Here is a 16644-nt window from a genome sequence, read left to right as displayed (position 1 = left end):
CTTTCACTTGATTGACATTTTAAAGTCTTTTTCTTTTCTTTCATCATATTTATCTAGAAATTAGAACATTAATCATCTTTAGGACAGTTTAAACCATTTGGAATAAGTGGTTTCGGTCAGTAGATTGAGACCAATTACAGTTCGGTAGTCGAATGTTTATTTTTTTGTTTATGGAGAAAAATTGTCTAGAAATGTTTTTCTTTTAAGGATCAGTTTTGTTGGATAAGAAAACATTTAGATTGAAATATTTAGTTTGATATTCGTATGAAAAGGGATTTAGTGAGTTCATCGGACTGACCAGAAATCGTTTTCATTAGTAAGAAAGGGTTTGAATAAATGATGATATGGGTCTGGATAAATGGGTAATTCAAGAGTAAAGTTAAAAAGTATTGGAGGAAAAAAACGGGAATGAATTTTTCGAGAAAAAATGACATTGGCTCTTAATCAGCTTCTTCCATCTCTTGTTCTCGAGAAGCTGTATCATGATCATCTTCAATTCGTTGGATAACCGTTGATTGTATAGAAGAATTTTCTGGTTCATTGGTGATATTACGATCATCAGAGTCTCCGAAATCGGTTTCATGTCGACTTTGCTCATTAGCATCCATAGATGAGTCACCTTTTTCCACTTCGAAATTGTGACTCCAATTTGGACCGGGAGTTTGACTTTCAGCTTCCTTAGTGACACTCATTTCATCGCCTCCTCCGTTCATAACAGAAAATTCATTTGTATTGTTAACTATTTCTGGTTCTTCTGGTTCGGGTGGAACATCAACCGGAGATAATGGTCCTTCGGGAGATTTCATCTCTTCTTCTTCTTCTTCCTCTTCATCTCCTTCGCTTACGTCATTTTCAAGATCAACTGTTCGAACTCGGAATACTTTGTTATGGTAAACGGGTGACCATCCACCTTGAGAATCAAGTTCAGTAGCAGTACAAGTAGTGAATGTTTTGGCAATGATGGAAGAGAAAAGACCATCAACAATTAGTTGATCTTCTTTAATTTTTTGAGAGCAAATCGGACATGCCCATTCTAATTTACGTCGATTTGAGCGGAGGAAAGAATCCTTATCGAAACATTCGACATGGTTACAATTTTGACCACGAACTGGTATATTGATACGCTGCTTAGAAATGGGATCCATGAGAGTGAAAACTTTACGGAAAATCTTATTCATATCGGACATGAATCTTTCATTGACTCGGTGAGCTGTTAATTGTCAAGGAAGAAACAAAAATAAATACAATTTACTAAACTTACTGAACCAAAGAAGATAAAAGTATGGAAACTAATATTTAAAGGGATGATGGAAAGTTAGAATTATCTGTTACTAAAAAACAATATTCAAAACTGAACAAAAGGATAATTAAATTAGAACTTTTTTTCCTTTATAAAACTTACCAAGTTTGAATGTTTGGTTTGGCTCCATGTATCGTAAAAGGACAAATGGTAACTCTTCTTGCTTCTTTTTACAATAAACTACTGAGAAAATGTGAGGCTTTGCTTGTCCTTCGAAGGAAATTCTGACCTTTTCAATACTAACTCCTTCTGCAATGAGATATCGTGTAATGTCAGCAGGTCCATCTAAAGGAGCATTAGGATCATCTGCAGTCTAAACAGTTAAGGATAAGGAGAAAAAGTTATGGAAAGATAATATTTAGAGAATCGGATAATATGAGAATTGGTTTAAAATATACTAACCGGAGCCGTTAAGGGTAATGCAACATCATTAATTCGGATATTCATCCCGTAATCGAAGATATCTTCATAATCACCGTCTTGCTTATTAAAGTAAGCTAAGCGTAGGAGTACACAGTAATTATCCACATTAATTTTCTTTGATTGGACTTTGGTCAACGGGAAAAGACAGCAATCAGAGACGGCGTCTATTGAGATACGAAAAAGGAAGAAACAATAATTTAGATATGTGACCAATGACAATAATTCAAGTGTAACAAAAACAAACCTGAATAAGTTGGCGGGATTATGACAGAAATTGTGGTGTACCGGTTAGGATTAACGGGTATAAAAGATAAATTGTCCTTGTCAGGGTCATAGTTGATACCGAATTTTACTTTTTTCATACTCAAGGGTCCACCTTTAGCCTTGTTAGTATGAGAAACAGGCTCTTCAACTTCTCCACTTCCTCGCTTCCTAGACATTCTTGACATTCTATTATTGTTAGATGCTGGCGATTTGGTTATAAAACTAGATTCACTTCCACTTTCAGAATCAATGGGCTCAATGATAGTTCGTTTAGACCGGGTTGTTCTATAAACGCATAAAAGAGAAAAAGAGAAAAAGAAATAAATCAAGTGAATCAAATAAACCAAAGAGATTTTCTATATAACATAAAAGAGGGAGAAGCACATGCAGCCGAACCAAAATGCCGGGCTATTAAAGGAAGAAGTATTCAACTTAATTTGGAAACAAAGGTTACCCCATTTAACCAATTTAAATGAATCGAATCTTCCAATGGTGTCAAAAGTTGAATATTAAATGTAAATTAAACAAGAATAAATAAAATTAGATAAAAAGAAGAGCGAAGATACAAACCTTGGTGCTTGTTCACTACTTTGTACTCGAGATAAATACACATAACATTCCTGAAATTTGAGAGAAAATAATTAAATTAGATTGTTATTAACAAATAGAAAACAAAGGTGACACTTAAATTAACAGTTAATAATGACAATAGAATTTAATTAACAATTACCTGACTCAAAAATTCATCATCATTCGACATCTTATAACCATAATGACAAACAATTCAAAATAACTCATGATCAAAATGGAGACAATGAAAAAATTTTTATCGCTACAGAGAAAATGGTTCATATTTTCACCGGTAGAGGGCAACAGGAAAAACGTTTTTCTTTCAATTCAAATTGATTCAAAATTAAACAGAAAAAAAAATCTAATTGATTATCAAATGCTAATCAAATTTACTTGTTATCTAATCACAATCACAATCACAGCCACAGTAGATTAACAGTCAAACCACCAGCGTTCAAGTGCGAACAAGAAGAATAAAAAATACATTGAGATTATTAATAGAATTTAAGAAAATTTTCTTAATTTCCAATGTTTTTCTTTGGGAAAATCGGAAAACTATAGCAAATGGACAATGTTGTTTTTCTTGGAATTGAATTTATTTCATTAGAGAGAACGAAAATTCACTTGGTTAAGATCAAAAAATTTAATTTTTCTCCAAACATTAATGGTAATTGAGGAAAAAGAAAAAGCCAAAAGCAAATAGTTGATATTCTCATAACCAGATGGCTGTACTTACGTTTTTCTCTCCATCGACTTACCGGTTTCCGCCACAACATTTTCTGTGGAAAGGTTTTATTATTATTGTTTCAATTTAATTAATTTTCTCACTTTGATTTATTCCAATAACAATTAACACTGTCACCCGTTCTACTCACCAATACAACCTTAAATTGTGCCAACATACTGGAGATACACAATGGATTTAATAACCATTTTGGGTAAAACTATATCACCTGGTGAGTTTCACTTTTTAATTGAATCTTTTTTTCTCAATTCACTTTTCTCCTTTTTCTGTTTCCATTTATGTGTCTGGTGTTTTCTATTGTAGTCAATGTGTGTATGTGTGTGTGTTTAAGTCCATCCAATGATTAACCATTACAATTAATTATGTTCATTTATCTAATATCCTTTTTTTCGCTATGGTAAATGATAATATTCGCACTTTGTTTTTGTCCATTTATATTCATTGATTTGGTTACATTTTCAGCAGATAGGTCATAGTTACTCTTTTCTTTTTTCTCTTTCTATTTTTCTTTCTTTTCTCTTTCCTCTCTTTCTTTATGAGAGACTCTTTTTCACGTTTTTCTGTCTCTCTCTCTCTCTTCTATTACATGCTTATTCAACATAATGTTCATCTCAATGTGGATGGAAAATTATATCATTGATATTTCTTTTTTATCTTTTTCTCTTTCAATGCTCACAATTTTTCTCTCTCTCTCTTTCTCTATCCTAACCTTTCAATGACTTATTATGATTTACTTTGATTAATGAAATTATCTATTTTCTATTTTAATTTTCAGATCCAAATGAGCTCCAAGCAGCTGAAAGATTCCTCGAACAAGCGGCTCTTACTAATTTTGTATGTATCAATTTATATTCCATGGGAAGATATCATCCATTCTGAAGAGAAAAGTCCAGAAATATAATTGATTCCTCTATATCCTCTTCTCATTTATTTTCTACTCTTCTCTAATTTCAAAATTACTCACTTATCTTATACACCCCCTTTCTCTCATCTATGACTTTTCATTTGGGCTACTTCTGATGACATTCACCCCGAATGTGTTGGATTTTACTATCCTATCAGACGAGATATCTTCCTAATCTATTATGATCATATTAAGATGATTGTTTTTACTAATTTTCTCTTTCCATTTTTTTTTCTCTTTGATTGTCTCTTCCATTCCATTTATTACTTTGGTTCCATGCGGCTTCTCAACTCTTTCTCTTTCTCTCTCTCTCTCTCTCTCTCTCTCTCTCTCTCTCTCTCTCTCTCTCTCTCTCTCTCTCTTCCTCTCTCTCTCTGTCTTTCCTTTCTCTCGCTCTCCCTTACTCATATACAAATTGTTTTCCTTTTCCTTTTCCTTATCCCTTTCAACTCTTTCTATCCTGATTGGATATAAAAAAGGCTGAGTTTCTAAAAGCCTTATCAGATGTAATCGTCAATGTTAATAATGACCGAAACGCTCGGACAGCCGCTGGTTTGCAACTCAAAAATGCCCTCACTTCAAAAGATCCAGACTTAAGAACGCAATACCAAATTAGATGGTTGAATCTTCCCGAAGATGTCCGAATCTATGTCAAAAGAAATGTTGTTAATACACTTGGTACTGAGTCAAGTCGACCCTCATCCGCGGCACAATGTGTTGCCTACATAGCTATAGCTGAATTACCACATAAAATGTGGCCTGATTTGATCGGTATATTAACTCAAAATGTCACCAATCCATCTAGTACGGAAATGATGAAAGGATCAACTCTGGAAGCAATCGGCTATATCTGTCAAGATATTGATCCCGAAGTGCTTGTGTCTCAGTCCAATGAAATTTTAACAGCCATAGTCCACGGAATGAGGAAAGAAGAAACCAATACACATGTTAAATTAGCTGCAACAAACGCACTTCTCAACTCATTAGAGTTTACCAAAGCCAATTTTGATAAAGATTCAGAAAGACATTTTATAATGCAAGTTGTTTGTGAAGCAACACAGTCAGAAAATATGCAGGTAAGTTACCGTTTGCTCAGCTTATAATGGCTCTTTCAGATGGTTTCTTGTCAATGTTATCCAAACTGTGATGATTTTAAATACTTTTTGCTTGATGCTCTCTCCCTCTCTCTCTCTTTCTCTCTTTTGCCAATAGTTTTCTCTGAATCATTGCTATTTAACTCTTGAAATTTAGCCATTTTCTCATATTAATCAGCCTCAATTGGCAACAAACAATACTTGTTACAATCTACATGTTGCTTCAAAGAGCTTGTTTTTTTAAACAATTTACCTTCTCTCAATAACTTTCTAATTCTCTTTTTGTTTTATTTCTCCTTCAGGTCAAAGTAGCTGCACTTCAGTGCTTAGTGAAAATAATGTCATTGTATTATCAATATATGGAGCACTATATGGGTCCAGCACTATTTGCCATTACAATGGACGCGATGAAAAGTGATATAGATGAGGTAGCACTTCAAGGTATTGAATTTTGGTCAAATGTTTGTGACGAAGAGGTTGACTTATCAATAGAAGCCTCCGAAGCAAGCGAAAGAGGCCGTCCACCAACTCGAACTTCGCGATTTTACGCAAAAGGTGCACTCCAATACCTAGTTCCAATTTTGATGCAAACTTTAACAAAACAAGAAGACGGAGATGATGACGATGAATGGGTACCATGTAAAGCAGCAGGAGTTTGTTTAATGCTCATGGCAAGTTGCTGTGAAGATGATATAATTCCTCATGTACTGCCTTTTGTTAAAGATAATATCAAAAATCATGATTGGAGACTCCGAGATGCTGCGGTTATGGCGTTCGGATCCATTTTAGAAGGTCCTGATCCAACCAATTTAAAACCAATTGTTGAACAAGCATTACCAACTTTAATAGAGCTCATGGAAGATGGTTGTGTTGTTGTTAGAGACACAGTCGCCTGGACTATCGGAAGAATTTGTGAATTAATTCCTGAAGCTGTTCTGGGTAACTCGCTTGATGCACTTATTAGTACTCTTCTTAAAGGTTTGCATGCTGAGCCAAGGGTGACAGCAAATGTATGCTGGGCATTCAATTCTCTCGCTGAAGCGGCATACGATGAAGGTAGTGAGGGTCAAGAACCACAAACCTATGTTTTATCCAAATATTTCGATTATATTGTCACCGAACTACTAAAAACAACAGAAAGACCTGATGCCGGTCAAGCTAACCTAAGATCAGCGGCTTATGAAGCTTTAATGGAATTGATTAAGAATAGTACAACCGACTGTTATCCTTATGTTCAGAGAGTATCAACCATCGTTCTGGGTCGACTTCAACAAATCCTCCGCTATGAGTACCAATCTGGTGCTATCAGTAATAGCAACGATAGAGCTATTTACAGTGAGCTTCAGTCATTACTATGTGCAACTCTTCAAGCAGCCCTGAGAAAATTAAAACCAGAAGATGCTCCTCAGATCTCGGATGCCATCATGACAGCCCTTCTCCAAATGTTTAGCTCATCTGTTAAAACAGGCGGTGTTCAAGAAGATGCCCTCATGGCTGTTGGTACCTTGGTCGAAGTGCTAGGTGAAGGTTTTCTCAAATATATGGATGCGTTTACACCTTTCCTGGCCTTGGGTCTTAAAAACTTTCAAGAATATCAAGTGTGCAACGCTGCAGTTGGACTTGTTGGTGATATCTGTCGAGCAGTCGGAGGTAAAATCTTGCCTTATTGTGATCAAATTATGCTTCAATTATTAGAAAATCTCTCAAATGAAGGTTTACACCGAAGTGTAAAACCTCAAATTTTAAGCGTATTTGGAGATATCGCACTGGCTGTTGGACCTGAATTTAAAAAATATTTACCAGTAGTTTTATCAACTCTAGCAAGAGCATCTCAAGTTCAAGTGGATCGAAATGATTATGATTTAGTAGATTACATGAATGAGTTAAGAGAAAATTGTCTCGAAGCTTATACTGGAATCGTCCAAGGATTAAAAGGAGATAAAGAACAACCGAATCCCGATGTTAATTTGCTCAGTGAACATGTTTCTCATATGGTTCAATTCATAATGGTTGTCGCATCAGATACTGAGATAACTGATAATCTAGTGGCTGCGTGTGCTGGTTTGATAGGTGATTTATGTTCTGCTTTCGGTAATGCGGTTGTCCAAGTCCTGGACAATGAAGTAATTCATCAGTTACTTGCTAAAGGAAAACATTCAAAAACATCAAAGACAAGATTACTTTCTACTTGGGCTATAAAAGAAATTCGTAAACCCAAAATGCCCATGTAATAATATCTCTCTTCCTGATAAACAAAAAATGAAAAACTTTATTTCTGATGCGATCGAAATTAAAATAAACTCAACCTTCACTCAATCACACACATACATAAACACATACACACACCATCACCAAATCCACAAAACCAACCACTCCACCACCATACATGCCACAACCACAGTCACCAAAACAATTACCACCACAACCACAACCACAACCACAACACCAACAACCAACCACCACCAACACCACCACAACCGCTATAAACAACAACAACAACAACAACAAGAAACAATTGTAACAACATTATAATGAAAAGAATGCTAAATAATGTTGGTGATGATGATAAATCAATTTGTTTTTGATTAAATCAAATGAGCGGTACTTTTGGTGATTCTGTTGATATAAATAAATATGTTTGTTAATTGTGAGAAAGTTAACTAATCAACAATCAAACCAAATGATACGAAATAACTTTTCACTTTGTAAACAATTAGTTTCCTGATTGTTAATACATTTAAATGAAGCATGAAATTGGAGCCAAGAAAATCCAAGATCAAGTATAATAATAACTACGAGCCATATTCACGAACCGAGATTAAGTATAATTAATTAATATCAAATTGAATTGATTCAATTCCTAATTTTTTTATTTCACAAAATGTAAATCAAATCAAATTTCGCAGCTTTTTTTTTGTTAGATATATAAATGTAAACAATTAATTTAATCTCGGTTGGTTAACATGGGCCTTAGTTAATTATCAATGATTTTTAAAAACATGAAAAAAAAACAGATCAAACTGATTTATGACTAATTTTTAATTCAGTTAAAGGTTCGGCCAATGATCTTTATCATTGAGAATCAGTTGATTAATCCTTAACAATAATAATAAATATATTTAACTTAATCACTCTCAACCATTCAGTTAAGTTAATTAACAAGATCATCTAAATCAAGTTAATTTTGTAAAATTAATTTTCTTCCTGCTATTGGTCATCACAATTTGATTAATGATGTTGCTTTTTTTATCCTTTCCACTTTTGCTTTTCGCAAAAAAGAAACTGAATTAGTTTCTCTGTCAGTTAAATTGTTCGATAATCGTAACGATCTAAAAATAGACTGTCGCAAAGTAACAATCAAATTAAAGATCGACTATCGTCTTAGTTAATCGAACTGTTCAACTTCGAGACTCGAAAACTTTTGAAAAGTTTCGATTATGCGCATTTGAGTGACATTTAATTTCTGTCTTCATGTTAGACGAAAACTTTTGTCTTGTTAATCATTTGTCTTTGTTTGTTAATTGTTGTAACTTCTCGCGAAAGTGAAATTAAATGGGAACAATTAAAAGTAAGTAATTTAATATTCTCTATTTATAAAATCTCAATGAGAATAATTCAACTAGAAATTGGAAAGTTTTCGTTAATTGTTTACCTTTGATCATTTTCCAAAGGTTAATTGATAAATTTACCTTTTCAATTTAACATTAATTTCAAGCGAATTTAATTTCTATCATTTTAAATTGATTTGTAATCGATTAGGTGTTGGCCTGATACTAGGAACGGATAGAACCATGAAAACAAATGGAACCATGAAGACAGGTAATCTGATTAACTACAATTGGGTTTTGTTTTGTTGGTTCGATTGGGATTAGATTTTCTAATTGTTCCTCTGTGAATGTGATAAACTAAATTTAGTTTCATCTTTGATGATTAAGTTTCAACTTCTAAACCCCCTCTTCATCTTATTCTCATCATCATCCCTTACGTTATTTACTGTCTTCAAAGAACAGTATAAGTGATAATTGTGTTGAATTTTTCCCTGACAAACTTGAAACTAAATTTAGTTTCCAATTGGATTGTGTACGAAATGAATACAAGCTTATCTCTTTCTCTCTCTCCTTTTCATCATCATCTCATCATTTTCTTCATTATCTTCTGTGTCTTTATCATCGGTAGCAAAGGCGGTAATGTGCTCAATGTATTTCGAGTCGTTCGTAGAAAGAGAGAGAGAGAGAGAGAGAGAGAGAAGCAAAGATTGAGAAAGAATATGAAGAAGATGATGAAGATGATGAAGAAAAAATGAAGAGTTCGTAAAGTTCTCGAAGAGAATTATTTTTAAGAGGAAATTCGGGCCAACAAAGATATAATTCACTTTGATTAACATAACCAAATTTAACCTAACCCACCAGGATTTCAGTTCTCTGTCATTTTCTTTCTTTTCTTCTCTGTCTCTAAATTTAGGTTTTCTATTTGGATTTTAGAAAGAGAAAGAGAGAGATATTTTTTCGTTGGATTGGAAGAAAAGAGAAAAGAAAAACCAAAATCTTCTAAAACTCTTTATAGTTAGAAGAATCTTTTTTTCCATAGTTGTTTCCCTTTCCATGTTATAGATGAATTAGTGAAAAGGATGAGGTGAAACAATGAAGAATGAAGAAAGAATCGATCAATTATTCCCAACAGGTAACACAACAGCAACAGCAACAACAGCAGCAACTACAACAACAACAACGACAACAACAGTACCAACAACAGAACAGTTATAAACTTGACCCTCAAGTTCAGCGACAAATTCAACCCAATAGTGAATTTGAATTGGACAATAACAATGTCGCTGGTGGTGGTGGTGGATCGACGATTCCATCGGTAACTGGAGGTGGAAGATTTGATTTTGATGATGGAGGTGTTTATGTCGGCGGATGGCAAGACGGTAAAGCTCATGGTCACGGAATTTGTACAGGTAATTAAATGGTAATCTTAATTATCTCTAGTGTTGAATTTTAACCTTTTTCTTTTCTTCATTAACAATCATTGGAAATCATTTGCTAGCTGATCATTTTCATCTCTATTTACATTTTGTGACCTTTTCTTTTTCCAGGACCTAAAGGACAAGGTGAATATAGTGGATCGTTTAATTTTGGCTTTGAAGTTTGTGGCATTTATAAATGGCCCAGTGGGGCCATTTACGAAGGACAATGGTTAAATGGTAAACGACATGGATTAGGTGTTGAATTTCGTGGTAAATGGGTTTACAAAGGTGAATGGTCAGCGGGTTATAAAGGTCGTTATGGTGTTCGAGCGTCTCTCTTATCGGCTGCTAAATATGAGGGCACTTGGGCCAATGGATTACAAGATGGCTATGGATCGGAAACCTATGCTGATACTGGAACTTATCAAGGTCAATGGCTTCGTGGTATGCGACATGGTTATGGTGTCCGTGAATCAGCGCCTTATGGCCATTCAAATGTTACCAAAGCGGTGATGATGAAAAATTCAGCAAATGTCTCCATGCAATCACTTGATACCGAAGGTGAATCAAGTTTAATTGATGCTCAAGGTAAAAGGGATTCAGCTATGCGAGGTGGATTTGTTTTGGTGATTAAATCGAGTGTAGGAGCACCAAGGTCAGGGTCAGCACCTCCAGGAACACGGAAACGAGGAAACTCTTTGGAGAAAAAGACGGGATTTTTCAAGGGAATTTTGAAAAAGCAAAAATCTACCGGTGATATTGATGTTAAATCGAATCGTTCAACATCATCGGTCGGTAGTACATCGGTTGAATCATCACCTTCGACACCGGGAATGAATCGTAAAAATGATAACGATGCCGATGCTGCTTCGAATGCTTCATTTCTGTCTCAAGACGGTGACATTTCAGACCCTACGACCACCGAAAAGTATATCGGTGAATGGAAAAACGATAAAAGATCGGGATTCGGAATTTGTGAAAGATCAGATGGACTTCGATATGAAGGCGAATGGTACAATAACAAAAAGTACGGTTATGGGGTGACCTTTTTCGTGATGGAACTCGAGAGGAGGGTAAATACAAGAACAATTGTCTAGTCACAAACGCAAAAAAGAAACACCTCTTTGTGCTTCGATCGGGTAAATTGAAAGAAAGAATCGAATCTGCCGTTGCCGCTGCTCGTCAAGCTCAACAAATCGCCCTTCAAAAAGCCGACATTGCCATAAGTCGAACTGCAACGGCTCGTGGTAAAGCTGAACAATCAGATGCTGTTGCGTCACAATCGAGAATCGATTCATCGATTGCTGATAAAATATCTAAACAATATGGCGGATCTGATGGAGCGAATTTACAACAGCCCGATGTTCCACTTCGTCGGCGATTTTCTGAATTTTCACATTCTCGTCGTGGGACAAATGCTCATATTGCTCAAGGTATTGGAGGAGGTGGTGGTGTCGGTGGATCTCGTCAATATCTTGATCCAAATGAGCCATTTGGTGGTCGTCGAGGTTCATTCCGCACTGGTCCTGGTTCGACATCAACTGGACCTGGTCCTCAAACTAATTATAACAATCATCCATTTAATCAACATCAACACCAACATTCAAGCTCAATTCAATTCACCACTGGTTCAAACAATCAAGGTGCCAATGAATTAAGTAATCGTATGATACCTGGTGGGTCCCATTTAATGTCATCTTCATCACATCATCGTCCATCTTTATCACAACAACAACAACAACAACAAAATTATCAACAACATTCTGTCCAACACCAACAACAACACCATCCTCATTTTCATCCTCATCATCCTCATCATCAAAACACCGTTCCCATGAACCCGATCCATTAAATGATCACCTTGATCATTACCAGAAATTAGTTAAACGATATTCAAATAGGAAAAGTAAACCCGATCTACCGGAAATACCAGTTGATCGGGTTCGTTCATCACAATTAACTTCACAATCAAATCGACTCGAATCACAAGTAGCTGCTTCGTTAGATAAAGCTTATGGCGGCGGCGGGGAAAACTCAACAAGTGACAATCAGAAACTTCCACAAGTGATTGACATGTCAGCCGATTCAGATGTAAATCGAACCCCGAAACGAACGTCGTCTTTATATCGACCTCCAACATCTTCAGGTGGCGGAGGAGTAAAAAGAGGAGGAGGTAGCGGAGGAGGAATTAGCGCCGGTGGTTTAAAAAGAAAACCCTCTCTTCAACCTGTAAACAATAAAACGCCCAAAGAAACTGTTATGAGTCGAGAAGAGGTCTCAGTCCTTTCGCATGCGACTCGATTACAACGACGACAAGAAGCAGAAATGGCTGAAAGACTTGCTCATAATCCATTACTTTATCTGGTTAATCCTCGTTTCAAGAATTGGCTAAGTCGTCAACAGATAATCATCTCAGTTTTATTCATCAATACAATTTTAGCAATTATATTTTTTAAACTACTTTATTTCTGATGCGATCGAAATTAAAATAAACTCAACCTTCACTCAATCACACACATACATAAACACATACACATACCATCACCAAATCCACAAAACCAACCACTCCACCACCATACATGCCACAACCACAGTCACCAAAACAATTACCACCACAACCACAACCACAACCACAACCACAACACCAACAACCAACCACCACCAACACCACCACAACCGCTATAAACAACAACAACAAGAAACAATTGTAACAACATTATAATGAAAAGAATGCTAAATAATGTTGGTGATGAAGATAAATCAATTTGTTTTTGATTAAATCAAATGAGCGGTACTTTTGGTGATTCTGTTGATATAAATAAATATGTTTGTTAATTGTGAGAAAGTTAACTAATCAACAATCAAACCAAATGATACGAAATAACTTTTCACTTTGTAAACAATTAGTTTCCTGATTGTTAATACATTTAAATGAAGCATGAAATTGGAGCCAAGAAAATCCAAGATCAAGTATAATAATAACTACGAGCCATATTCACGAACCGAGATTAAGTATAATTAATTAATATCAAATTGAATTGATTCAATTCCTAATTTTTTTATTTCACAAAATGTAAATCAAATCAAATTTCGCAGCTTTTTTTTTGTTAGATATATAAATGTAAACAATTAATTTAATCTCGGTTGGTTAACATGGGCCTTAGTTAATTATCAATGATTTTTAAAAACATGAAAAAAAACAGATCAAACTGATTTATGACTAATTTTTAATTCAGTTAAAGGTTCGGCCAATGATCTTTATCATTGAGAATCAGTTGATTAATCCTTAACAATAATAATAAATATATTTAACTTAATCACTCTCAACCATTCAGTTAAGTTAATTAACAAGATCATCTAAATCAAGTTAGCGATCAGTTAATATTCACAATTTGATTAATGATTTTCAGCATTTATATCATTCCAATTTTAAGTTATCACGAATTTTAAAATTATCATTTTGATAACTTCGATTCGTCGCTAAATGCCAAAGGACATTTCGATTAGAATGATTGATTAAACTTAATTAGTTATTCTATTTTCGATTAGTATTATTGTTATATCAGTTCGAAAAGTTCTATGTTCTAACTTGGCCGTTTCGAAAGAAAATCAAATTATCCTCGGGTGAGAATTTTTTGCTGTTCTAATTGTCGTCCTTATCCTTGATATTATATCATTCTAATGATTAACTGCAGCAATTTAAGTGACAAAACAACAATTTAAAGTTTGTTTCCCAAACAACAATAAACACTTCGCAATTTCCGTCAAGCAATTTAAGATTCACCGAGAGGAAAATGTTTCTTAATCCAAAATAATGTAAACCGAAACAATTTGGAAACTGAAACTTCCTGAAACAATTTAAATCGCTTAATCATAAAATAAGATTTAAATATGTAATCAGATTTAAATCAGATTGTTATCATCTCTTCATTGTTGATGATGATACAGATTTAAGGGGCTAATCATCAATGGGAGAAAAGAGGTTTAAAGTTTGATTATTTAGTTCCCAAGAAATTAAAACTAACATTTATGCTTCCGTATCCCAATTACAATTAACTATTAAATTGTGAGTAATTGTGTTTAGTAGTTTTCATGGTTACTGATATATGATTAACTTGATTATCATTGATGCCGGGTGGGAGTTGATATATAATCATGATTATCATTTCAAGTGTAATAAACGTTGAGAAAGAGACACGATTAAAGATTAACGATTAATTTGATTGTTGATTGTGAATCTTTTTGGTTAATCAGTTGGAATAATGTTCAATCCTTTTTGTTAAATTACTTTGAGAAATATTTTCATGCGAATCCTCCTAATCATCATCATGATAGACTTTCATCAGAATCCCCATTCAGAACAATCATCATCAGAATCTTCATTGATTCAATGCCAAAGGTCAGTGTAAGTACTGGTCAAGGTTCATTGATCAATCGATTGGAAATAACTGATTCATCATGATTAGTGTTACATTTTTTGTTCCTTACGAAACCAATCATCTTCCTCTTCATCCACACCCTTCTCACCCTCTTCCTCCTCCCTCATCATCATCATCCATCATCATCTTCATCATCTTTTCAATCTTTCGTATACTTATGAAACATTTTCCAATGAACAATAAGGAATCAGAAACAACAATTAACTTAATTGTGATCTCCAAGTTCTGATGATCATCATAATCATCAAAATAATTGACTTGACAGAGATGAAGATGATGAAAAGATGATGAAATTACTAATTTTATTTTTCTCTTCCTTCTCATGTTTCCGGTTTAATCAGTTGGTGATTCCATTGATTTGATTTGATATGAACAAAGTTTTTTTAATGTCAATAATATTTTATCATCAATGATTATTATTAATTGCTGTTGATTCAATTGATCATGATTCTTGTTTACATATTGACAATTTGGTTACAATCAATTCAAACTTTTATAAACTTGTAAACAATTTTATCCAATGATAAACCAGGACTGTAACCTATTGATAATAATGACAGAAAGTAATCAATTAATCAATTCAATCACCACAACAATTAACAATCAATTTCATCTGCTAAATGTTTACCTGGAAAGTAAATTGAAATCAAAGTTGACAAAACAATTTGACTAATTGTTTCAGCTGTTGGGTCCATTGCAAGCTCTATGAATATTATAATAGAGGGAGAGTTAATCTCACAATTAAGTTAATTACAATTAACTACTCACGATTGTGTAGTGATATCCATTGATAGGCATGGGCGATATTAAATGATTCAAAAATTGGTAAATCAGTTTTGTAAGCATTTGATGAGACACTTTTGACCAACAATTTACTTAGATTTTCAATTAGTGATTTATTCACATCGAAATCTATTTGATTAACAATTAGAATAACAATTTAGCTAATCATTGAATCTAATGATCAGTGATTAACTTACCTGGTGATTGGAAATCTTTGAATCCTTTCAGTATTAATTGTTCAAGTTTCGATTCCAATTGTGAGGTTATATCTAACATTTGATTGTTGTGTTTATTTCAAATCAATAACAATTAACTAATTGTGTTTATGTTTGATTGTTTTAGTTTTAGTTTTAGTAATAATTACCTGGTGATAATTCATCTTGATTGTTGACAATCAGTTTTGATAAGATGTTAACATTATCAACAATTGAACCATCGGGATTAAAACCTGTGATTTATTGGTAAAGACAATTAAGTTACTCTGAACAATAGACTTACATTGAAAAAGTTGATTGTTTAAACAATTAACTGATTGTTAAGGATTAATGAAAATTACCTGATTCTTTGAGAAATGTAAGATAATTTCTTAAATTGCTGATCACATTATCTAAAACATTTTCATCTTCAAACCAAACTAATTAACAAATTAACTTAAAATTAGATCTCGATCCAACAATTAACTTTAATTGTTACAATTGTCTCACCAATTTCTGGTCCATTTTCAACTAAATCAGTTGCTTTAATTATCACATTATTCAACAATGGGTCTTGACTTTTCCAGCCTAAACAATTAATGGATTAAAGTTAATTAATATCAACAATTAGGTTAATTGTCTTACCTGATGATTCCAGTTTAGTTAATTCCTTTGTGATTAATTGTTTGAGATAACCGTTCACTTGATCATCTAAGAAAGACATTAACAATTAAGGATTAATTTCACTAATTTAGTTTGATTAGTTACCATTATTTAAATCCAATGGGATTGAGGTTACACTTGACAAAGTGATTAAACAAATCAACAATTTACTAATTGCTATAATCATCTTATTTATTGGTGGTTTTTTCATACAATGAAATGATTTGATCAACAATTAGAGTTAATAATAAACTAATCATGTTTACCTTTGCAAACTTATAGTTAAGTTAATCAAGTAA

General features: G+C 33.7%; 4 protein-coding genes across 4 annotated transcripts; 2 read left to right on the top strand and 2 right to left on the bottom strand.

Annotated features, from left to right (window-relative positions):
* Positions 1-124: 124 nt before the first annotated feature.
* LOC128392700 (E3 SUMO-protein ligase PIAS4-A-like) lies at positions 125-2865 on the bottom strand. Its single transcript, XM_053352767.1, has 6 exons — positions 2718-2865; positions 2558-2607; positions 1968-2272; positions 1703-1887; positions 1403-1613; positions 125-1210 (listed from the first exon to the last, which is right to left on the bottom strand). The coding sequence occupies exons 1-6, from the start codon at positions 2745-2747 to the stop codon at positions 441-443; spliced, it is 1551 nt and encodes a 516-aa protein (XP_053208742.1). The 5' UTR covers positions 2748-2865; the 3' UTR covers positions 125-440.
* A 372-nt stretch (positions 2866-3237) lies between these two features.
* LOC128392698 (importin subunit beta-1-like) lies at positions 3238-8428 on the top strand. Its single transcript, XM_053352765.1, has 4 exons — positions 3238-3513; positions 4078-4136; positions 4686-5282; positions 5603-8428. The coding sequence occupies exons 1-4, from the start codon at positions 3474-3476 to the stop codon at positions 7529-7531; spliced, it is 2625 nt and encodes an 874-aa protein (XP_053208740.1). The 5' UTR covers positions 3238-3473; the 3' UTR covers positions 7532-8428.
* Positions 8429-8563: 135 nt separating this feature from the next.
* LOC128392697 (junctophilin-1-like) lies at positions 8564-13404 on the top strand. Its single transcript, XM_053352764.1, is given in 6 exon segments — positions 8564-8868; positions 9060-9119; positions 9718-10257; positions 10396-11316; positions 11319-12086; positions 12089-13404. Coding segments are annotated over 4 exon segments (2649 nt in total). The 5' UTR covers positions 8564-8868; positions 9060-9119; positions 9718-9947; the 3' UTR covers positions 12739-13404.
* Positions 13405-15062: 1658 nt separating this feature from the next.
* LOC128392143 (uncharacterized) lies at positions 15063-16600 on the bottom strand. Its single transcript, XM_053352123.1, has 9 exons — positions 16451-16600; positions 16328-16393; positions 16193-16270; positions 16045-16122; positions 15853-15936; positions 15686-15757; positions 15474-15617; positions 15334-15408; positions 15063-15246 (listed from the first exon to the last, which is right to left on the bottom strand). Exons 1-9 carry the CDS (start codon positions 16554-16556, stop codon positions 15191-15193), a joined length of 759 nt encoding a protein of 252 aa, XP_053208098.1. The 5' UTR covers positions 16557-16600; the 3' UTR covers positions 15063-15190.
* Positions 16601-16644: the final 44 nt, after the last annotated feature.

The sequence above is a fragment of the Panonychus citri genome, unplaced genomic scaffold, assembly GCF_014898815.1.
Source record: "Panonychus citri isolate SS breed McGregor unplaced genomic scaffold, ASM1489881v1 Contig00136, whole genome shotgun sequence".
Classification (NCBI taxonomy): domain Eukaryota; kingdom Metazoa; phylum Arthropoda; class Arachnida; order Trombidiformes; family Tetranychidae; genus Panonychus; species Panonychus citri.
This window is presented reverse-complemented; position numbering and strand designations above follow the sequence as displayed.

Excerpts from the sequence above, each read along its gene's own strand:
- LOC128392698 (XM_053352765.1), top strand. The coding sequence starts at position 3,474 with ATGGATTTAATAACCATTTTGGGTAAAACTATATCACCTG. Across the intron at positions 3,514-4,077 it reads GGGTAAAACTATATCACCTG|ATCCAAATGAGCTCCAAGCA; the intron begins GTGAGTTTCACT and ends TTTAATTTTCAG. Across the intron at positions 4,137-4,685 it reads AAGCGGCTCTTACTAATTTT|GCTGAGTTTCTAAAAGCCTT; the intron begins GTATGTATCAAT and ends GATATAAAAAAG.
- LOC128392143 (XM_053352123.1), bottom strand. The coding sequence starts at position 16,556 with ATGAAAAAACCACCAATAAATAAGATGATTATAGCAATTAGTAAATTG. Across the intron at positions 16,271-16,327 it reads AACTAAACTGGAATCATCAG|GCTGGAAAAGTCAAGACCCA; the intron begins GTAAGACAATTA and ends TTAATTGTTTAG. Across the intron at positions 15,409-15,473 it reads ATGGATATCACTACACAATC|AGCTTGCAATGGACCCAACA; the intron begins GTGAGTAGTTAA and ends TAATATTCATAG.
- LOC128392700 (XM_053352767.1), bottom strand. The coding sequence starts at position 2,747 with ATGTCGAATGATGATGAATTTTTGAGTCAG. Across the intron at positions 2,608-2,717 it reads ATGATGAATTTTTGAGTCAG|GAATGTTATGTGTATTTATC; the intron begins GTAATTGTTAAT and ends CTCAAATTTCAG. Across the intron at positions 2,273-2,557 it reads AGTAGTGAACAAGCACCAAG|AACAACCCGGTCTAAACGAA; the intron begins GTTTGTATCTTC and ends ATGCGTTTATAG.